The sequence below is a fragment of the Gopherus evgoodei genome, chromosome 1 (assembly GCF_007399415.2).
Source record: "Gopherus evgoodei ecotype Sinaloan lineage chromosome 1, rGopEvg1_v1.p, whole genome shotgun sequence".
Taxonomy (NCBI): domain Eukaryota; kingdom Metazoa; phylum Chordata; order Testudines; family Testudinidae; genus Gopherus; species Gopherus evgoodei.
Genome location: NC_044322.1, coordinates 66,317,464 through 66,341,461, shown reverse-complemented (window position 1 = coordinate 66,341,461; position 23,998 = coordinate 66,317,464). Strand labels below are relative to the sequence as shown.

Here is a 23,998-nt window from a genome sequence, read left to right as displayed (position 1 = left end):
CCTTCCATTCCTGCCGCGGCGCCTATTAAGGTCCTGCCGCTGGCGGAACTGGGGATATGGCTGACGCTGCTGCTGTTGCTGCGGCCGGAAGGGTCTGCGTTGCGTCCCAGGTGTGTGCATCCCAAGGGAGCGCATAATGACCCGATTGTCCTTAAGACTTTTCAGTCTGGGGTCTGTCTTTTCCGAGAACAGGCCCTGGCCTTCGAACGGGAGGTCCTGGATGGTGTATTGGAGCTCCGGTGGAAGGCCAGAAACCTGAAGCCAGGAGATGCGGCGCATCGTTACCCCCGAGGCGAGGGTACGGGCAGCTGAGTCTGCAGCGTCCAAGGAGGCCTGCAACGAGGTTCGTGCAACCTTCTTGCCCTCGTCAAGAATCGCCGCAAATTCTTGATGAGCCTCTTGTGGCAGCAGCTCTTTGAACTTGTCCGCTGCCACCCACGAGTTAAAAGCATAGCGGCTAAGAAGGGCTTGTTGATTGGAGACCCTGAGCTGAAGGGCCCCAGCCGAATAGACCTTGCGGCCGAGGAGGTCCATACGCCTGGCCTCCTTGGACTTGGGGGCTGGGGCTTCCTGTCCGTGACGCTCCCTCTCGTTCACCGACTGCACCACCAGGGAACATGGAGTCGGGTGAATGTGGAGGTACTCGTAGCCCTTGGAGGGGGCCATGTACTTCCTTTCGACGCCCCTCGCAGTAGGGGGGATGGAGGCCGGTGACTGCCAGATTGTATTGACGTTGGCCTGGATCGTCCTAATGAAGGGTAGGGCGACCCTGGTGGGAGCATCGGAGGAGAGGATGCTGACAACGGGGTCCTCGATCTCAGAGACCTCCTCAGCTTGCAGGCTCAGATTCTGTGCTACGCGCCTGAGGAGGTCCTGATGTGCCCTGCGATCTAGCGGAGGAGGGCTATTGGAGGAAGTGCCAGCCACCGCTTCATCAGGAGAAGAGGATGAGGAGACCCCTGGCAAGAAAGTGTCCAGCGGGGGGTCCGCCTCAGCCCTCGCCTCTGGCTCAGGAGGGAGAACAGGGTCTTGTTGCTTCGATCCTTCCTCCCCGTCCGGGGAGGGAGGGGGGCGGGACAACGATGCCTCCGGCACCCTGTGCTCTGCTATTGCAGGCCTAGGAGGAAGCTGTTGGGGGCCCTGGGCTTGATGGTACGCCCAGGGTGTCCAGAACCCCCACTGCTGCGGACCCTGGTCCTGTTGCGGAGGGTCTTGGAAGAGAGCCGCTTGTCTGTCGGTGCCCAGCGCGTATACGCTGTCCGCCTGTGATGACACCGACGGCTGTCTGGAAGGCCATGGAGGGGCCGACCGCGGCTGGTAAGAGTCTCCGCGGTCCGGCACCGAAGATGTTCTCGGTGCCGGGGACCGGTACCGGGAGCCATACCGGTGCCGGGATCGGGACCGGGTTCTGTCTCGGTGCCGGGATCTGGACCGGTACTGGCCGCTGCTTCGATGCCGGGATCGGGACCGGGACCTGCCACCGACGCGGTGTCGGGAGGTCGACCGGGACCGGGACCTGCCACCAGCTCGTTGCCGGGAGGTCGACCGGTGCGCTGATCGACGGCGAGACTGGCTCCTAGAGTCCCGGTGCCGGTATCGGCGGCTGGAAACAGACCGTGACCGTCTGGAGGCCGATCGGTGCCGCGAGTACGACCGGTACCGCCGAGGGGAGCGGTGCCGGGACTGCGAGCGGCGGTGGGATCTCGAGTGACCGTGGCGTCGGGACCTCGATCGCGAGCGTGAGTCCCGAGACGGCGCCGTCATCATGGGTTTGCCCCTGGACGCTACCCGCACCGGAGGTACCGGGGGTGGCGGCTGAGTTGACTCAGTCAGGGCAATGAGGTCCCGTGCCGAGGCGAAGGTCTATGGAGTCGATGGGACCAATAGCTCAACCCCAGATCTTATGGGGGAGCTCGGCGGGACCGGACTCGACAGACCCACCGGGCCCGGAGTCGACGGTGCCGGTAGCGCCGCGGCAGATGTCGATGCCGGGCGCTCCACTCGAGTCTGCCTGGATGGAGTTGCAGACTTTGAGGGTCTTGTTTCTGCACCCGGTGCCGGGGAAGGTCGGTGCCGGGGAGTCTTTCCGGTGCCGGTGCGATCCGGTGCCGGTGTAGAGATGACGGTCTGCGAAGCTGCTGGGTCGAGTGCCGCTTCCATTAGGAGAGTCCTAAGTCTCTGGTCTCTCTCCTTCTTTGTTCTGGGCTTAAAAGCCTTGCAAATGCGGCACTTGTCCGACCTGTGCGATTCCCCCAGGCACTTTAGACACGCGTCGTGAGGGTCGCTGGTCGGCATAGGCTTCTTACAGGCCGCACATTGCTTAAAGCCCGGCGAACCAGGCATGAGCCCGGTGCCGGGTGCCGGGAAGGGCTACGGCTCAAACCGGCTAACAACTATCTACAATATTATTTACACTATTACTATATAACTAACTATACTTAACCACTAACTAACAACCGTAGAACAAGGAGAGCTAGGGATGTGGAGGACAGCTATGCCGTGCTCCACAGTTCCAATGACCAACACGGCGGTAAGAAGGAACTGAGGAGCGGGCGGGCCGGCAGGGGTATATATCGGGTGCCATGGCGGCGCCACTTTAGGGGGCGACCTGCCGGCCCACTGGAGTTGCTAGGGTAAAAAGTTTCCGACGAACGTGCACGCACGGTGCGCACACCTAACTGGAATGGATGTGAGCAATCACTCGAAGAACCACCACCAGTGATGCAGAGGAAAGCCAAAGCTCTGATACAGTGATAAGGTGAAGCAAGGGCTCAAGGAAATCAGCATTCCCACTAATAACTGGGAAAATCCTGTCCAAAATCGTTAAGTCTAGACAAGCCAGGTTAACGCTGATGCAGTCCCCATGGAGAGCCATCAGAGAGCCCAGGCTGAGATCTGCAGGTAAGGAAGAAAGCAGATCTGCTTCAACTTCCATCTGACAAGTGGACCTGTAGCCAACTGTGGGAAGGATTGCTGCTCATGCATTGGGCTCTTTTTCCATGCCATTGCTAAGCACCATTGATGGATTTACTAGTAGCTTAATCTTTGGAGAACACCACTATATAGGATCTGGTTAAACACAATGTTACAGGGGACATTATATGCTATAAAATGTGCACACAAACTGAACTTGCCATGGTTGGAGAAGAATTACATTGAGTATCATGAAAAAGTTAAAGATGCCAGGACAAGTGCCAGTTCTGGGCAAGACTCACTACGTTAGGCTTAAAGAAGAACACCTCTCTCTTCTGTGGTAAGCTGGAAGCCCAAAAGCATATATTAAGCACAGTTTCAATACATGAAAGAGGAGAAACTGTAAGAATAAATCACTCTTAGTGAGAAGGTTGCATGGAAAATGAAGTGGGTGCATTGACCCAAATGACATACCACACTGAATATCACATCAAGTATTACACCAAGAATATATGTAATGTGTTGTGTCAAAAGGTAAAAGCAACAGAAACAAATACTAATTTTATTCCTGCAAACTGTAATACTCAGCTGGACTACAGAAATTGAATCACAGTGGCTCTAATGGATGGGAAAGTAATGGCAATGGCCAAGAGAGAGGCTAAATACAGAGAAATATATGCTTTGAATGGGAATGAAGAGGAGCAAATGTTTAGCAGGAAGGCTCTTATTGAAGATGAACTGTGGGATATGATCATAGTTGTTAGCAATCCCATCCACAGAAATTAATCATAGTGCATATTCTTAAAAGCAACAAAAGATGTGGCACCATCAAAAGTGGAAGGAAGTGCTGATGTCGATAGTAATATGAAGAGACTGTTTGCAGCTGCTACATTTTTATGGAAAAGCAATTTGTCCTGAAGTACATGAGAGTTTCAGGGATCCATCGCTGATGCCAAACCTGAAAAAAATTACTGCCTAACCTGTGCTACTACTTTTAAATGATGTATCAGTGGTTGAAATGACTTTAGCACCAGCATGACAACAAGCAAATGGAGCAGAAGGCTGCCATTTATCATAAAGCCTCATGTATGAGTGCTTGAGTAAAAGGCAGATTTTCAACACACACACAACTGTGCAGCATACAGATAAATCAACAGCTGCTTGTAGTGGTAGGTTAACAATTGATTCCAAAACTCTCAGCAAATTCATTTGTATCTTGCACAGCATTGGCTCCTCCACTGATTACAACAAAGTACTCCATTTGGAAAATGCAGTTGCAAACAAGGCTCCTCTTTGCCATATGGAACTGAATGAAGAATTTTATGTTCTCCCAGAACTGGTCACGGGTATGTTTAATTCTGTGCTCCCGATAAGTTATTCCTTGAAGATCCAGCAGATGGCAAAGATACTATTATGGTCTGCTATCAGGAGTGTAGTAAGGGGCAAGCCCCAGCCTCAAGTGTTGTCTAGACAGTAAAGAACCTCTCCTTGAAGGAACTTCATGACTCACTCACTCTCCGACCAAGGTAGAAAACTTCCAAAGCCAAGAAGTCCAGTTTTCAATGAAGCAGCAGTTGAATCGACTATAGTAGAACCTTCTACATTCACTAATCTTGACATCACTTGGTTATTGCGAAAAAGTGGAAGGCATTCCAGAGGTGAAAAAATCACTGAATAAAGCTTCAGTTGAAGAGACGGAAGAGGTAACCTCAAATGATCTGCACACCCAGGACACACCATCCCATACCATTTCAGGAGACAGATATATTCCAACATGGTCTGCTTTTAATTTGGCACTACGGATGGCGCTAGAGTGAATGACCCATGTATGCTTCCTGCCAGTCAGACTTGCCTAGCCCAACTGATAGTTCAGTTAACATTCCTTACCCAGTAGGAACACATGAACAAATACATTTGCAGAACTAAATCAAAGTATGTTGTGATACCAGACTTGGGCCTTTACAGGCCTGTTCAACAGCTAATAAGGTCCCATTATGATCTTTTAGGACAGAGGATTCTACATCCTAGTGAATTGCACATATTCTTTGCAGCAATACGTGCAATTGTCTTCTTTGTTGTTAGCAGTGGTAATCCTAAAATCTGAGGGATTTTATACAATGACAATACTGTGACCCAAATTCTTGTAGGGAAAAAGTTGCAGGGAAAATCTATGGGCTCCATTCAAGAAAAAAAGACTAACGCTGTGCTCAGATGTAAAGAAGAACATCAGAGCAAAGATGGTAGGAACTATTACAGAGCTAACCAGTGACAGTTTGCTCTTCTTCTGATTGTGTCTAGATCTTAGGGTGATGTTGATCTACTTTGGGAAAATACAAGTTCTCTAAGGTGCCACAATCAGTGTTCAAATGCTATGTAACAATGCATATGTGCAAGGCAAAAAACAAACTAATGCACATCTCGCATAATCTTCTCATACCAGCACCTACAGACAGCATGACCGGTACCTTATCTGAGCAGAGACCTTCAGTGTAGCTCATAGTATGGCATAAGTCATAGCATGGCTCAGGTACAAGGTCTAGGCAAAGCAGAAACTTAACACCTGCTAAAATTTGTCCAAATACTTAATTATGAGGATACAGAGAAAATACTGGACCTATGAATTCCTCCTCATGTTTGATACATATGTAAAGGAATCAAAAAATATTACCAGAAAGAAGAGACACCATTGTATTGAACCTGTCAATTAGAAAGTCACTGACTCACAAGTGTCTCCAATGTCACAGTGAAGAAGCCACTGTCTCATACTTGTACAAAGGACAAGTTAACCACACAACTTCCCACGAGGCTGACACTAAGGGTAAATCTACATTATGGGATTACTCCGATTTTACATAAACCGGTTTTATAAAACAGATTGTATAAAGTTGAGTGCATGCGGCCACACTAATTCGGCGGTGTGCATCCATGGTCCGAGGCTAGCGTCGATTTCCGGAGCATTGCACTGTGGGTAGCTATTCCATAGCTATCCCATAGTTCCCGCAGTCTTCCCCGCCCCTTAGAATTCTGGGTTGAGAGCCCAGTGGCTGATGGGGCAAAAATCATTGTCGCAGGTGGTTCTGGGTAAATGTCGTCACTCATTCCTTCCTCCGAGAAAGCAATGGCAGACAATCATTTCGCCCTCTTTTTCCCTGGATTGCCCTGGCAGACGCCATAGCATGGCAACCCTGGAGCCCGTTCAGCATTTTTTTTTTTTTTTTTACAGTCACCGTATGTGTACTGGATGCCGCGGACAGAGGTGATACTGCAGCGCTACACAGTGGCATTCATTTGCTTTTGCATGATAGCAGAGATGGTTACCAGTCGTTCTGTACCGTCTGCTGCCATTGTAAACTGGCAATGAGATGACGGTTATCTGTCCTTCTGTGCTGTCTGCTGCTATCTTGGGTGCCCCTGGCTGAGATCAGCCGGGGGCGCAAAGGCAAAACTGTCCCCGAGTCAATCCCTCCTTTATGGTTTCTAAAAAGAGAGTCAATCCTGCCTAGAATATGGGGCAAGTGTACTAGAGAGCACAGCTGCTCCGTGTCAGATCCCGCAAAATGATGAGCTACATGCCATTCACGGGGGGTGCCCCCTGCAACAACCCCACCTGTTGCTTCCCTCCTCCCCCAGCCTTCCTGGGCTACCATGACAGTGTCCTCCGCATTTGTGTCATGAAGTTATAAAGAATGCAGGAATAAGAAACAGTGACTTGTTAGTGAGATAAAATGAGGGGGAGGCAGCCTCCCAGTGCCATGACAGTCTAGGTAGGACATTAAGCGGTGCGGAGGAGACGAGCCCAGCATCCCACTGCTATGATAGTCCAGGCAGTACAGAATCTTTTCTTTACACAGGAAAGGCAGGGGGCTGATGGAGCTCAGCCCCCAGTTGCTATGATGAGGACGGTTACCAGCTGTTCTGTTCCATCTACTGGGAATGACCAGGAATCATTCCTATTTTCACCCAGGCGCCCCCGGCCGACTTCACCTGAGGCAAGCCAGGAGCACTCACAGGCTGATGGTGACGACAGATATCAGTCATATTGTACCGTCTGCCACCAGGGAAGGGAGAGGAGCGGATACTGCTATTCACTGCTGCAGCATCGCGTCTACCAGCAGCATTCAGTAGACATAGGGTGACATTGAAAGAAGTCAAGAAACGATTTCTTTCCCTTTTCTTTCATGTGGGGGGGGGGGGTAAATTGATGAGCTATTCCCTGAACCACGCCGGACAATGTGTTTGAACCTACAGGCATTGGGAGCTCAGCCAAGAATGCAAATACTTTTTGGAGACTGCTGGGGACTGTGGGATAGCTGGAGTCCTCAGTACCCCCTCCCTCCCCCCATGAGCATCCATTTGAGTCTCTGGCTTCCCGTTACGCTTGTCACGCAGCACTATGTAGCCTGTAGATTTTTTTTTCAAACGCTTTGGCATTTCATCTTCTGTAACGGAGCTCTGATAGAATAGATTTGTTTCCCCATACAGCGATCAGATCCAGTATCTCTCGTACTGGAGCTGGAGCTCTTTTTGGATTTGGCACTGCATTGCCACCTGTGCTGATCAGAGCTCCACGCTGGGCAAACAGGAAATGAAAATCAAAATTTCGAGGGGCTTTTCCTGTTTACCTGGCCACTGCATCCGAGTTCAGACTGCTGTCCAGAGCGGTCACAGTGGTGCACTGTGGGATATCGCCCAGAGGCCAATACCGTCGATTTGTGGCCACACTAACCCTAATCCGATATGGTAATACCGATTTTAGCGCTACTCCTCTCATCGAGGAGGAGTACAGAAACCGATTTAAAGAGCCCTTTTTATCGATATAAAGGGTCTCAGTGTGGACGGGTACAGCGTTAAATAGGTTTAACGCTGCTAAAATCGGTTTAAACGCATAGTGTAGACCAAGCATAAGATTACCTTGCATGCCCATCAATGCCAGAAAGAACTGCAGATTTCTGCATAAGAGACAGATGTTCTAACGTGCTCTGTGAGATGCTCCTTAAAAGTTCTGCAAGATTCTGCTTTTTGTGCCAGCCGCTGAGTCACAGAATCACAGTATATGTACAAACAAGTCCAGCTTCTTTGCCTCTTTTGATAGAGGGTAGCAGCCTGATGCTCCTGACATACCCACTTATTAGCCACTATAACAACTAGCGATCTTGGAGGTGAGTGGGAGTAAAGATAGTCAAACCTTTGGGAGGGCTCTGCATGCTTTGAAGTGGGAGGCAATGAAAATGGGGTCTGCTGTAGTGACTTTACAGGCGCTAATATAATTTTATTGATTGGCAGTGCCACACTAGACTGACCTGCCATTGATATTCTATCAATCAGGCAATGAGAGGACTCCCTGACATCCTTGACCTGAATGCCCAAGTCTGAAGCTACCCTCCTTAACAATTTCTGATAAGTCTTGTAATCATCAGCAGAGGGTAGGGTTGCCTTTGAGGAAAGAGGAGATTATCCACCTCTAACTGGAGAGTCTCTATTTCATTTATGCATGTACACCATACGCCTGGAGTGGGAGAATTTGAAAGTAGTGTCCATTGGTTCACACATGTGCCCAGACTTGCCTCGTCCATCCATTCAAAATGATAAAGGTCAGGGTGGACCAACCAGGCTCCAGTTCCTTCTTCACCATAAATATGACAGATTTGAAACAGAGGGGTAGGAGGGCGGGAAGTGGAATACACGTATCACAAAGATCCTCCATTTACAGGTACGTAACCTCTTCTTTGAGTGGTGGTTTCTATTATATTCCACTGTGGGTAACTGACAAGCAGTACCTAAGTTGGAGAAGGGTGAGAGGATGAGGACAGAACTGTTATGTAAAGTATCGCCGTGCCAAAGAAGTATTCGTGACCGAGTCCTGGAACAAGGCACAGCATGTTGCAAACATGTGGACAGAGCTCCATGTGGCTACTCTACATATATCTATGTGAGGAACTTCCTGACAGGATGCCATGCTTATTGCTTCAGCTGTAGCAGAGTGAACCCATACCCTACAGGGGCAAGGTAGATTTGCAAACTGGTAGAAGAGTTTAATGCAGCTTGAAATCCATTTGGCTATTCTCTGGGTGAAGATTGCCTGTCCCTGGATTCTCTCTTCTATCACAATAAACTGTCTAGGGGACTTCCTGATTGTTCTTGTTCTCTGTGGGTAAAAGGCTAAAGCTTATCGGACATTGAGAGACATTTTTCTGTAGATGCACATGGTTTCTGGAAGAAAATCAGTAAGTGAAAGGATTGGTTAATATGAAACTGGGAGATCATCTTTGGTAAAAAATTCAGGTGTTGGTGTAAGACGACCTTATCTGAGTGGAATATTGTAAATGATGTGTCCACCATCATAGCTCTAAATTCCCAACCCTTCTCACCAAAGTGATAGCAAAAAGGAGAGTGACCTTCATGGACAGAAGAGACATGAAGCACGATGCCATTGGTTCAAAGGAGGGTTTTGTTAATACTGAGAGTACCAGATTCAGATGCCATTGAGACACAATCACTTGGAAGGATGGAAAGGTTCTTAGAAGGCCTTTCCAAAATCTAGCAGTTAGCAGGTTTGTAAAACCAGAGTAACATTCCATAGAAGAATGGAATGTGCTGATCGCCGCTAGGTGGACTTTCAAAGAGCTGAGGGTAAGCTCTAACATCTTTAATGATAGAATGTAGTCCAGGATTAGCAGAATCTCTGCTGCTTCTGATAAAATCTATGTTGTGGCCAACATGAAAACCATCTGCAATTATCCCGATAACATTATCTAGTGGAATCTTTCCTACTATTAAAGAGAATGTCTTATACAGGGGAGGAACATGCCTGTTTGATAGTTGATGACAATCTAAATATCATACTCTGAGATGGAGCAGACGTGGATTGATTGGGATGCTTGATCTTGCCATTGTACTGGGTCAGAAGATCAGGAAGGTCAGGATGGCAATCGGTGGGCAGGATGATATGCGCAGGAGATTGGATACGTGGTGTAACTAAATTGGTGTAGAGAAGCACTTACATCAGTGGGAGCCAAATTTAAGCGAAGATACTTCCACAACTAGGTGGACGCAAAGCATCTTATATCCATCTAAATGTGGCTGAAGAGGAAGGAATTGAAACCCTATGAACCTAGTAGAAAAGGAAACTAGCCCTCTCATGAGAAAATAGTACTATTTTCTTTGGGATAGTCAGGTCCCTTTCTTGTAGGCATCTGCCCCACTCCATGAGAAAAAGGGCTGGAACAGGCCAGAGAGGCTGCGCAGACCAGTAGCCAATCAGCAAAGGCCTGTGGAGAGCCAATCAGGGCAAAGAAAGAGGCAGCCAATCAGGGCCAGGCTCAGCCTTATATAAAGTCTGCCTAGCAAAGGAGACAGCAGTCTCTCTCTGACTAGCAAGAGAGGACAACTGGCTCCTGAGCCCTGGTCTACACTGGGGAACGGAATCAACCTAAGATACGCAACTTCAGCTTCGAGAATAGCATAGCTGAAGTCGACGTATTTAGGTCTACTTACTGCGGCATCTGCACGGCGCTAAGTCGACTGCTGCCGCTCCTCCGTCGACTCCACTTGCGCCTCTCATGGCGGTGGAGTACCAGAGTCGACGGGAGAGCGCTCAGGGACCGATTTTATCGCGTCTACACTAGATTCGATTAAATCGATCCCTAATAGATTGATCACTACCCACCAATTCGGTGGGTAGTGTAGACGTACACTTAGGTAAGGAGGTAGCACCTTGGACAGAGCAGTGCTGAGCAGGCTCGAGGGAGCAGAGGAGAGCTCCAGCCCAGTTACCTGCCAGGCTGCAGCTCCTGCTAAAAAGGGCCAAGAAAGTGCAAGGGGCCAAAGGGGAAGTGGCCCAGGAAGGAGAGGCGGACAAAAGGGGAGAGGAGGAGGGGAGAGAGAGGCTGCCGCTAGAGGGTCCCCAGGTTGGGACCCAGAGTAGCGGGTAGGCCTGGGTTCCCCCCCTTTCCCCCTTGCACTCACCTGGCCACAGAGGAGTGTAGCTGAGACAGACTGCAACTTGCCCCTGAGGTGAGGGGCTAGACTTTGGGGTTGTGGTCGGCCACTGAGGCAAGTGCAATCCGAAAGACTGCCGTTAAACTGAGAATGGAGTAGTGGGCGCTGCCGGAGGGCAGTGTCCTGAAGCAGACGCTACCAAGCAGGGAACAACGCAGGTCCCAAACTAGCAGAGCAGACAACAAGCGAGACACCACGCACAGAGGGCGCTCCACAGCTGATGAGCTAATTTCTGGAGCAATCACCAGGAGGCACCAGTGGTGGTGAGTCATGACTCTGTTACGGCATCTTTATTTCCTTTTACTTTCTGTCTCCCACACTCTGAAGTGGTTTGGATCTGCAGACCCATCTTAAGATAACCCAAGGCCCCATTACTCCCAATCTGCTTCATGCCCCCTCACCCATACTTCAGCAAAACCACACACTATTACATCCACATCTGCTTTTGTCTGAGCAGTGTATTGGAAGAAAACTCAGAAAATGATAATTTAATATTTTCATGGCTGTAGTGAGGCGGAGTATCCTCCCACTGAGCCAGAATAGGAGGGACGACCGTTAACGCATTACAATGGCAAACAGATAATGTAATATTTTCCATTAGATCCATGATGATGACGAAGCAATGAAGTCTTTTCCTATTAATAAACTTGTAACATCTTTTCATAACCAAGTGGTAGTGAGAAAAGATGAATATACATTGTTAATTGAACACCATGCATACATGAAACATGAACCACCTGGATTTTCAGATGTTCTGACCCGACACAGATCTCAGTAACATCTATAGAGAAGAAGGTGCTTAGCAACTTAGAAAAATTAAGCCAGCAGTGTCTGATCTTGCTTCCATAGATCATTTTAATTTCAACAACGTACCTTCTATTGTCAGAGTACCCATTTTGGACTCTAAGAAATCAAACAGTGTGCTGGGTGCAGAAGGTCTGGCATTTCCTAGTTCCTCTTCATCTTCGGGTCTTATTCGGCCTCTGCCCTTTCCTTTCCCTGTGGATATTACAAACAAATGACTTAGATCCAGACAAATCTACAGGAACTCCACATTTCTTTTTATTGTAATTGTTTTTTATAAAACAGATGAAGCCTTTAAACAGGAAAATATAATCAGATCCATGAATTACATGGATTTTTTCAATTAAGAACACTTAACTGTGTGGTTTTTAACTAGGAAACAATTACAGATATAATACACAGAGGCACTTTTCCAATATTCACTGTCAGGTCTTGAATACATTACGACTTAGAGGAAAACATACATGCAATTATGCCCCTACATAACTCCAAATACACTAGCAAAGACCACTATTATCTTTTTGTGCTTGTAACACAATAGCCCCTATTATATAGACTCTTCAGTCTAAAACACAGCTTTACAAGTTATACCTCTAGGTGGTGGTCCCTGAATAGGTTTCTGTTTACTGCTGTTCAGAAGAAAATTTAATGCTGCTTCTAGGCTGTTGCTATTATCCATAAGCGCCTGCCTTGCTGCTTCTTTACTGAAACCCATTTCTGTTATGTGCTTTAGAGCCTTTTCATCAACCTGTAATAAAAGATATACACAAAAGTAATCACAAGCTACAACACAGATTCCATAAAATACTAGGTTTGCTTGTAAAGTGAATATTCATATTTAATTAAAACATTCATTTACTTTTCATGCATGATGATAAATACTTAGGGTCATTTATAAAAATACTAACAAATAAGCTTTCATCGCTTCATGTAACTGACTTGAGTACACTGAAGTGAGAGAAGACAGGGACAGATGGTAATTTTAGGAGGTGGATTCTACATGCTTTGGGGGATTTCCTTTGATTTTTGGATTTCGTTTTTCGTTGTATGTGTGTGGTTTTTTTTTTTTTTTTGCTTTGATTTAATTTCAAATATAAAACCAAAGGAATAATATTAGATGATGTCAAACTCAGATTCCCATAGTTTAACTCTCACTCCATCGAACAAAGGAGTATCCTGATAGACAGCTGTATCTCTCCCCTTAGCAGGAAGAAAGAAGGCAAAAATATATCAAGTATAGCTTAACGGGCCAGCCTTTTGTACTTGGTACAAACATTTCTAAAGCTATGATTGACAATGGCTGTGCAAAATCAGATTATACATTCTCCAAAATAGGGAGCCTAGATATATAATGACTAAACATCCTGCAGAATAAAACTGAAAGAAATACAAGTAATTTTCCTTCTTCGGTAATACATGACTTCTCATTCCCAATGATATCAAACATTCTGACAGAAAGCAAATATAGCTATCAGTGTACACATAGTAAAGGCGATGGCCTTACATAATATTGCTGTTTGAAGCACCAAGCTGAAAACTGAATCCTCTAATCCTCCATTTTATTACGTCTACTAAATGTGTAGTGTGAGGAGAAGGTTCTAGCCTCACACATCTCCCTGTAAAAAATGTCACAGTTCTCTGCCCAAAAAGGGGAAAAGGGACAACCCTGTGCTGGTACAAACAAACCAGATAAACTGGACCATATGACTTAGTAGGTTGACAGTGCAGTAGATGTTTTAGAAATATTTTGGGATATGTGTCAACCATGAAAATTGAGTAATTTGCAAACTAAATAAAACCTGCTTAAAAGAACACAATTGGTTTTGCTGAGAGATTAGTACAAGTTATGCAATAACTAACATAACCATGTGATATTATCATTATTATCCATTTTCTCCTTTCCTCCTATAGTTAGTTACTTTCACTTGTCTTGCTTCCAATTAGATGCATCCTGATTGTGGCATATGGGTGCTACTACAATACAAGTAATAAATAACAGTATCTAAACATCAGCCATCTAGTTTGCAGATATAAATATCCAAATTCACTTCCAAAACCAAACTGCAATATGAAAGAATAACTTCTTAAAAGAATGAAGTACAGTTGAGTGGGGATAAAGTAAAACTTCTACACTTCTGGGTAAGTTGATTCCTCTTCCTTCATAATTCCTTCTGCATCCTCAAACAAACAAGTCCACCCAACAATATTCTTAGACTGGATGTCCACAAACTGAAGCACAGGACCATCACTAAATAAAAAGACTTACAATTACTAATGTCCCCTGCAATATCATAGGAAGGATGGTCTATGTTACTAACACTAAGGTGGCCTACATACAATGCCCAGCTCAGCCACAGACTTCTCAACTGAGGTTGAACCAGTTAATCTAACTTGTGACTCAGTCTCTCATTTGTAAAATAGGTATAGTGCTTCCCTATCTTATAGGGAGGTGATGAGGATAAAATACATTAAGGACTAAAAGGTACACAGATAGTACAGTGACATGGACCATGTAGGTGAGTATATCAGTAAAAAAAACAGGCAGATTAGAATGCAGCTGTCGGGGGGCGCGGGGGGGGGGGTAAGGGGGGAAACAGTGTTGGTTTACAATCTATTCCTTTAGTGCCAGCTGGAGCCTGCCCAGTAAATCTGTTCTACTGTTCTGTCTCCCTTGCAGATAGACAAGGTGGGTGAGGTAATATCTTTTACATAGTTGTCATAGAGAAGGAGGGATATTCTACCATGCACCAGTGGTGCATCACCTCCTTTCAGAGTTGGAAATACTCAGTGTACCTGTATGCTGACGTATATGACAGCTACTTTTTTCATCAGGAGCTAAGAAGCACTCTCGGGCCGAACTGTTGAGAGCTAATCTTGGACAGGACCATAATCTGAGACATGAGAGAGAAAGGCAATTTCCCAGATACCCTCTTTCTCACACAGTCCTTGTAACGTTCAAGGTATCTATGGACTCCAAAGGCCAGTCAATCTCTTCCTTCTCTTATATATATATACTGCACCAAAAGCTTCTCTCTCTCTTGCTCATTCTTATATATAAAGACTGGAATTAAAAAAAAAAAGGAAGATTAAAATAGGAGGGTCTGTGTTTTAAAGCTGAAGGAGGCAGAACAATTGACCTGGAAGTAAGTAGTTAGGTACCAGTATAACAGCTATGACAGAAACTACTTCATTGCTTCATAGTACACTAGGCAAAGATGTTGTGTCATCAGATTCTTTAATAGGATGTGGGAGAAGGTAACATAATGAATGAAACAATCTTTGTTCAAAAAATTCATTTAAATTGAACAACCACGCCTAATATTAGGGCTACAAAAGATAAAAGGTGCTGATTCTTCACAATCTTAGGACCTTGAACAAACATTTACATTATCACACCACCACCAAATCAGAACACTGTTGTATGTAGTGTTGCTGTAGCTGTGTTGGTCCCAGGATATTAGAGACAAAAGGTAGATGATTTAATACCTTTTATTGAACCAACTTCTGTTGATGAGAGAGACAAGCTTTTGCGCTTACACAGCTCTCTTCTTCAGATCTGGTGGCAAGTCTACACTACAGTCAATCTAAGTTACATAGACGGGCCGCAGTCACAGTAATAAAATCACTTTTACATGTCCACACTACGCTCCTTGCGTCAGTGGTGCATGTCCTCACTAGTGGTGTTTGCATCGATGCAGAGAGCAGTGCACGCTGGACAAGTAGCCCACTGTGCAATTCACCACGATCTAGCGCAGGGTCTTTTGTAAAGGGTTTGCAATGCCTCATGGGGGCAAACGAGACATGCAGGGATGACTGGGAACATGATTTCAAGATCTCATGACAGTGTTTTCTTCATCCCATAATTTTATCTGCATCCTATAACATTCTGCCCCTCTTTTCAAAAGCCCCGCAAATCCACACATCCACCATCTCTGTAAGAAGCATGGTTCCTGCATAGCTCTGCACTATTGCAATGAGCATTGTGAACACACTGTGCCTCATCCTGCAGTATTTCCAGAGTCAGGAGAGGAGTTGCATGGAATATGCGCCATGGAAAGAAATAACTGGCAGTTGCAGACAATGGAGCATTGGTTTGGGCCTGAGAAACAAATACTGACTGATAGGATCACACTATTATGCAGGTATGGGATGGTGAACAGTGGCTGCAGAACTTTTGGATGCACAAGGCCACATTCCTGGAAATGTGTGCGAAGCTTGCCCTAACCCTCCGGTGCAGTAACACCAAAATGAGAGTTGCACTGACGCTGGCTGGGGTTGGACTAGATGACCTCCTGAAGTCTCTTCCAACCCTAATCTTCTATGATTCTATGAGGAAGCAAATCACGGCATCAAAGCCTGAAGCAATGCCAGATTGCTACTGATCAGTCAGGAATCAATTTGGAGTTGGGAAAGTGTGCAGGGCCATTAATCGCATCCTGTTATGAAGGACTGTGACTCTGGGGCATGTGCAGGACAAACTGGATGGTTTCGCTGTACTGGGATTCACAAACTGCACTGGGACGATAAATAGCATGCATAACACTATTCTGGTACCAGACCACCTTGCCACAGAGTATAATCAACAGAAAGGGCTACTTTTCTATGGCTGGAAGATCACAGGGGACATTTTACTGACATCAGTGTTGGATGGTCAGGGAAAGTGCATGACACATGAATCTTTAAGAACAAAGGCCAGTACAGAAAGCTGCAAGAAGGGACTTTCTTTCCAGACCACAAGATTACCATTGAAGATGTTGAAACAGTGAATCTGGTAGACACAGCCTACCCCCTTATTCCTGTGGTTCATGATGCTGTTCACTGGCCACCTCGACAGCAGCAAGGAACGTTTCAACCACAGATTCAGTAGGTGCAGAATGACAGCTGAAAGAGCCTTTGGCTGCTTGAAAGGCCGCTGTCACTATCTACTCACAATATCAGACCTCAATGAAAAAAATATTCCCAGGGTTATAACTGCCAGCTGTGCACTTCAGAATATCTCTGAAGCAAAGGAGGAGAAGTTTCCAAGAGAGTAAAGGTGGAATGGCTATCTGCTGATTTTGAGCAGCCAGATACCAGAGCTATAAGAAGATCAATATGGGTTCAGGGAGTGAAGACCATTTTAATAATGAGCCACAGTAATGTGTGTTGCTGTTGTGTGGTGTGCCTGATATTGTTTTTTTGCACCCCAGTATGAATCTTATAAGGAGTGTTGTGCGAGTGGTATTATAACATTGCAAATGCCTCTATCACTATTATCTGTGAATGATGTCAGCCCCAGCCGCCATGAGTTGTGAACTAATAAATAGGAATTAAGTTTCCATAAATAGAGTTTTGTTCCAAACACATGCAAACAGACATTTATAACTGAATGAAACTTTATGAATATAGGGAAAAGAACCTTTGAAGGAGAAAGAACAGTCCTTTCCATTTCGCAAACACATGCATCAACTCTCTCTCTCTCAAAAGTCAGTGTATATGCAGCTGTGATTGTCTGTACTCTCCGTGGGGGTGAAGTAGCAGGAGTAGTGCAACAACCCTTGATGCCACGTGGAATGTGGGGGGAGGAAGTGTAGGGACGTCCCAACATGCAGTTTTCTACAGGCTACAGAGGGGGGTAAGAATGTCTGACTGATGCTTCAGAAGCGCTATCATCTCCTGCTTCACATCACTCTCCTTTTCACATGCTTTTCTCCTGTCCGCACCATCCCTGTCCATTCTGTCCATGAGCTTGATCCTCCAAGCCCTGTGCTCAATACCCACAGCACTAAAGACTTGCAGGATCTCTTTGAACATATCGTCCCATGCCCCTTCCTCATTTGGCTGAGTTACTCCACTGGTGTGGTTGGAAAGACCCTCAAGGCCACATTTCCAGCTGCAAAAAATACAATGCACAGAGATACTATTGTGAGTATATTCACAAGATAAATGGAAACTTGGTATACTGAACTCACTCCCCTTGATCCACACAAGTTACATGCACTACATTCTCACTTCTGCTTGGAATCCATAGAGAATGGTGGTAGTCCCAGCCATGGCAAATATGGTGCCTGTGGGGTGGGGGGGAGAGAGGAAGGAGAGGGGCAAGCTGGCACAGTAATGGGGAGGGGAACTCACAGGCATGAGTATATGCAGGTAGGGTAACTAAACTGAATACTGGCACCATTTTCCACAGGCAGTGGTGACTTTAGCTGATATCTCACTCCTGAGGGTAACAAAGGCTGCAGACCAGGTCCATAGGCTGGTAGCCTGTGTGCTGCAATGATGCCTGCTGAGTGGTGTGAGAAAGTGTCCTACTATGGTGGAAAAAATAAGGCAGCCATCCCCAGTAGTCTTCAGTAGAGGATTGCAGAGTACCTCGAGGAAAGTTTCCTTGAGATCTCTATGGAGGATTCACGGGACATCCCGGTACACATAACAAACTGTTCTGCAGGGTCCCCTTTGCCTAACTGTACAGGGGAATGAGAAGCAGACAGTAGCTCTACCTCTACTGGTTATTTCACTACCTCTTGTAGCATGATAATGAGTAAATAAACAGATGTGTCCCCGCAGTATCAAATCGAACTGCATGCTTGTTCCTTCCCCTTCAGTCAGGCTCTCCCATGATGGACTGTGTAGACTTGTTTGATGGCTCTGGAGTCAAAAAGAGGTCCTGGCTCGCTGAGTCACTGGATTCCCGGCCACCTGTCCCTCATTCTCCTACTCTTCTTCCTTCTCCAACACCTCAACCTCAGGGTTCACTCCGGTAGCCTGTGATTGTGACTCCTCCCAAGTATGCACAGGGCCCTTGTAGAGGTGATGTGGTCATCACCAAGAATGGTATGAAGCTCTTTGTCAAAGTGGTATGTCTACAGCTCCACACCAGAGCAACCTCCCTTGACTTTGGGTACACCTGCAGCAGGCTCCTTGATCTTCACATGGCACTGCTCCATGCCCCTGTTGTAGACCTTCCCTCCCATGCCCCAAGCGATTTGCTCATAGATACTGACATTTCTATGGTTGGATCAGAGCTACATATGCACAGCCTCTTCTCCCCATAGACCCAGGAGATCCGTCACCTCTGGTGTACTCCAGTCAGGAACACATCTGCAATGTGGAGCTGGCATGGTCGGCCATGCAGTGGCTATGTGAGATCTCCATGCTGAGCAAACAGGAAATGGAATTTCAAAAATTCATGGGGCATTAAAAGGAGAGGAGCATATACCTGCATATCTGGCCACCCGGGCAGCGGAGCTCAAAATGGTGACCAGAAAGGTCATGAGGTGGGGAGGCACTGTGGGACACTTCCTGGAGGCCACTAAAGTTGATGTAATTGCGTGCCTAGACTGACACTGCATCACCCTATGTCAACCTAAGTGCTACATCCCTCGTGAAGTTGGAATTATTAAGTTGGTCGTGTGAGGAATATTATTACCTAATTTATGAAAAAATCCATTTTTTCAAGTCCATATAAACAGCACCCTGATACTATGGTGATATGTATCTCGGAAACAGATAGGATATAAATGTAAGAAACACCTACCACACTAATGATCTGTGACTTTAAAAAAAAAAAAATAAAGTCTTTTATTACATTTAGCATTTTTAAATCCAGTGCTGGAGGCAGCTATCTTGCTGAAAACAGATGGCATTTATGATACACAAAGTATAAAAATCCTATTAAACAGTCTCTAACCTGCTTTAATAATGGTTTTAACAGTTGGAAGAAAAACTAAACATATACAATATTTTTAGAATTATTAAACAATTATTAAAGTAGGTCAAACTAGTTTACTGTCTCTTCTACGGTGCTGCTCTATTGTCACAAATGACACCTCCTTCCAGTAAAATGTCTGCCTCCAGCACTAAAACACAGAAATGTTGATTGCAATGACATACTTAAAAATATCTTTCATGGTTTGTTCATGGTGAAAACCATTTCTAACCTTATGAACTTATAGACCATTGGACTGAGCAAAACAGATGCAGGTTTTTTAAGGACTGTTTGTATAGACCATCCATTTTGCTCAACGAAGTGGTCTGAAAGTTCACATAACTAATAACACTTCTCACCAAGTACCTGTGATATAGATTTAAAAATACTGTTTTGAATTAAAATTGATAGTTCTGGAGCCTCCTGCCAGAGGTCACCATCTTACAAAATGAGAGACTATATTTGTGACCCAGATAGCACAGGGTTCCAGGGTGGGAATGAAAAGGAGTTTCCCTGTTCTTTTATTACCAGTTTAAATAGCAGAAGCAGTACACATACCTTGGCCCGAGTCACTTCCCACAGCCCCCATTGGCCTGGAGCTGCGATCAGCCGCCAGTGGGAGCTGCGATCAGCCGCCAGTGGGAGCTGCGATCAGCCGAACCTGTGGACGCGGCAGGTAAACAAACCAACCCAGCCTGCCAGGGGGCTTACCCTGGTGGGTTGCATGCCAAAGGCTGCCGATCCCTGGTTGAAACACTAAACACATTCTTTTGATGATAAACCAATATTAATCCAGAAGGAAAATGGTCTTAAAATGTCTTGCTTTAGGCTCTTAAAATGTGCTATAAAAATGCCATTGATTATAACCGTTAAGTTACTTCAACTTGCAAACTGCTGCATTTATTTTAAAATTCAAGAGAAAAAATGTTTCTGTAATGAGACTATCACAAAATTTGTTACAATGTTTTGTTTTGTAAGAGTTTCTAAACAGTTGCAATACACAGCCTGATTAATTGTATCCTCCATGAGTTAGGTATTCTGTGAAAATAAACCAACCTCAACAGAGAGTAAAATAAAGAAATCTATACACCCTTTTATAGAAATGGAAGGAAAATTCATTATCTCATAATTTTAGTCTACATGTCAAATACGGATATTTAAGGTTCCATTTAGATCCTCAGTCTTACCAGTTCACGATAGACACCTTCATTTTTCCCCTCAGGTTTTGTTAGCTTTTCCTTCTGGAACACTTCCCTGTTTCGATTCCCCCCAGCACTCACATTAAGATTGCTTCTAGTACTGCCACTGCCTCCTCCAAATGTCTTGGTCTTTAGATAAGAAAGGGAAAAAACATTCAGGGAACAACACAGTTAGGAAAATAACCTTTAAAATTATGCTAGTACAGAAAAATGCAGTAAATCTCAGGTACCTAACTGTTTATCATTATCCTTTATATAGACAAATAAAATATTAATTTCCATAAAATAACAGAGTAATTTACTAGCTAGAATTTCCTTATGTCCAGACAAGGCTGTAAAAAAGTTACATAATTTTAATTTTTATGAGTTGCTCTGAGGCAAATCATAAAAACAAAATTAAATGGAAAACTGTAAGGGAGGATATAAAATAACCCAAGGATTAAACATGTTAAGTTCCATAGCAATTCAACAATATGAAACACAATGAATCACAGTTTGTTGGGGCTTGGAAATATATTCATTACCTTAATTTCAGCATCAAAATAGCTTCAGTATAGGCTATCTAGTAAGTTAGTTTTGCTTACTCAAATTGTACTGTTTGCAAAAGAAAAACTGAATTATAAAATTCATGCATATTTTAGCAGACTTGGTTTAGATCAAAATTAGATCCACAAGAAAATATTCTATGGTCAGTTTACATCACATTACATATCTCTTTAGAAAAGGGAGAACGCACCCCATGTTTCCGAAAAGGCTCATTGCCTTAGATTTTTATTTTTCTAAATACTTGGTAGACAAAGGAACATAAGAAAACAGACACACATTAAGGAGATAAATACTTGAACTAAAATAATGAAGTACACTAAGTAAAATACTGTCACAAATGTATATTCTAACCTCCTTGCTCTTTGCTACTTCTGCAATAGCAGCTGTTCTCTGTTTTTCAAATTCATCATTGTCTCCAACAGCCTTAGCGGTGCTCATCATTTGCAGAGTCTTTCTCTGATCAAGTTCCCTGCTGTCCACTTGCACAGAAGACACACATTTCTGTAACACAAAAGCAGTATTACGGTATTACTCTCTCCTTTCTATTTTCAGTTACAAAACAAAATATTCATATTTCATTAGAGTATTAACTTTTGAAAAAAGTTAAACAAAAAATATACAGCTAGGACAGCTAAACATCTTGGTTGACAACACGTCTCATCCATGAGAGAAACTGGCCTTCAAACTTTCACCCCTAGTAAAGGAGGAGGGGATCAAAATTTTGGCACACAGTCTTACCCTCCAAGGATGGAAGATCCAGTTACCAGGGAAATGTGGCAAGAAAGATTAGAAGGAGAAGTTTTCAAAAGCCAAAGTTAAAATTTTTGAACTTGGCTTACAGGTGCTAGCCACAAATTCATTAGGTAAACCCCTAAATAATAATGATCATCAGAGGTATTAAAGCAAATCCCATTGTCTTCTGTGGGAGCTGGGGATGCACAATACCTCTAAAATCTATTAAGTGTTTAACCTTAGACACCCCTAAGTTCATATATTTTGGCTCACATACACACCAGATATCTGATTGTGGAGCAGCATTTTGTGTTTGCCAACCACTTAGAGCTATAGGGTCTCAAAAATAACTAGTGTTGAACAATTCTCTGGATGACAGGTTGATCAAGTTCAGTACTATGGCAGGGATCAAAGGATCCATCAGTATCATTACATGACTGATGGCAGGAGTTACTAGGGATTTTAATAAATAACCTGATGTTCAAGCCTGCTCCTCTGAACTATCTGGAATTCATAGAGACACAACTAGATACTATTTATTTTATTTTTATGGGTCCAAGATATTGTGGTCTGAACAGAAACAATTAAGCAGTCAGCCAGAGACATGGCTACAGGAAAAACTGTGCCTTAGACCCCTTTTTAGTCACCCTCAAATGCATCTCTTAGGTGACACACTGGACCTTCTGCACCTCATTCTGGGTGGAACTTCCCGTCTGACCACTTACAGACAGGATCTCTTGGCTTTAGTCCCACTGGCTCACAACTATGTTAACAACCCAATATTGGCTCCTATAAGAGTTTCCATTTGGGAGACAGGGAAAGCGTATATTAGCAGTGACACAAAACAGTACATATACAAAACAAAGCATTGTATGTTCATTCCTCAAAGGTATAAAACATTTTCCTAAATGAGTTAATAAAATGAATGCTGTAGATGTGCTCTTCCTTCTAAAAATTTAGCCTATTAGTAGCTCTGGGAGGTACAGCTTACTCTCATCAGAGAGCCTATCCTGCTCACAGCATACTCCCCATCTCTATGCCAATCTGGTTGTCAGTTTCCATGTGCTTACAACCCACTCTTACACTCCTCTTTCCCAAGGACAGCATTTTTTCTTAAATTTAGGATTCCCTTTGATCTTAGGCTCAGCCTAAGAGTAAACCACCCTAGCCTGGATGAGTCAGTTGGGGTATTCCCATAAAAAGCTTTTCCTTTGTTTTCTCCAGGATGCTCATATGTGTCATTGTTTCATTTCCTATTGGTTTCTCCCTTAACGGTCTCTTTTGATTTAACTCCTGGCAGTTAGGCAGATTAATATCATAGATAACTGCAGGGCATATGATAGTCATAAAAATAATACACAATTCCCTCATTGTCCACAGCCTGTATTATCTTGGACAATGCATTGAATGTTAACCTTGATATTTGCCATGATGTCCATGGCAAAACGTTTCAGTTACTTATAAAGGATCAGAGTCTGACACCGCTGACTTCAATCTACCAAGGTCAAATATACTGAAAAGTAATCTCTCTTTCCCTCACACACACTTTCATAAGCCATTAGATTGCATTTTAAGTTATTTTCAGGGTGTTTGGAGATTTTATTTTTTTTTAATTGTAAAGAGACAATTTTGATCATGATTTGAAATCTATGAGGTGTTGGAGTCAGCAATGTTCCCAGTTATCTAAAGTATCAATTTGGCATACTGAGGAACATTTAACTAACATTATGAAAAAATGTAAAAAAGTATGTTCTATAGAAACATCAAAAAGAATGTATTAAAATGAAGATTTCACAATTCCGTTCTAACAACAGAACTTCTACTTATTGTTTTAAATTATTTTACAAAATATTAATCCTGATTACATCTATACCAAGGTCAAAAGTAAAAAATAGCTACTATACCTGCCCGAAAGGCACAAAAGGGGGTGGTCCACCTTCTGTTCCAATGTTACTTCTATTGTGTTTTGATAAACTCTGTAAAATTTAAAAAATAGCTTTTGATTAACAACTTGCAAATGAAAACATGCCAAGGTTATCTGACAAACGTCCTGGTATTTTGGGAAGTTAATGGAAATAGCAAGATAAAAAATTCCTGAAGACTATAAAAATGTTTG

At 44.3% G+C, this 23,998-nt stretch overlaps 1 protein-coding gene across 3 annotated transcripts in view; it reads right to left on the bottom strand.

Moving 5' to 3' along the window:
* The window catches only part of TDRD3 (tudor domain containing 3), a 274,263-nt gene that overhangs the window by 91,304 nt on the left and 158,961 nt on the right, over positions 1 to 23,998 (bottom strand). For all 3 annotated transcript variants that reach the window (XR_004000894.1, XM_030566233.1, XM_030566247.1), the window contains 5 exons: positions 23,787 to 23,858; positions 21,502 to 21,651; positions 20,593 to 20,733; positions 12,307 to 12,463; positions 11,785 to 11,910 (listed from right to left, as the gene is read on the bottom strand). Coding sequence is in view for 2 of the 3 variants with exons in the window: in XM_030566233.1 (XP_030422093.1) it covers positions 11,785 to 11,910; positions 12,307 to 12,463; positions 20,593 to 20,733; positions 21,502 to 21,651; positions 23,787 to 23,858 (646 nt within the window). In the remaining variant the exon portion in view is untranslated. The remainder of the gene's footprint in view (positions 1 to 11,784; positions 11,911 to 12,306; positions 12,464 to 20,592; positions 20,734 to 21,501; positions 21,652 to 23,786; positions 23,859 to 23,998) is intronic.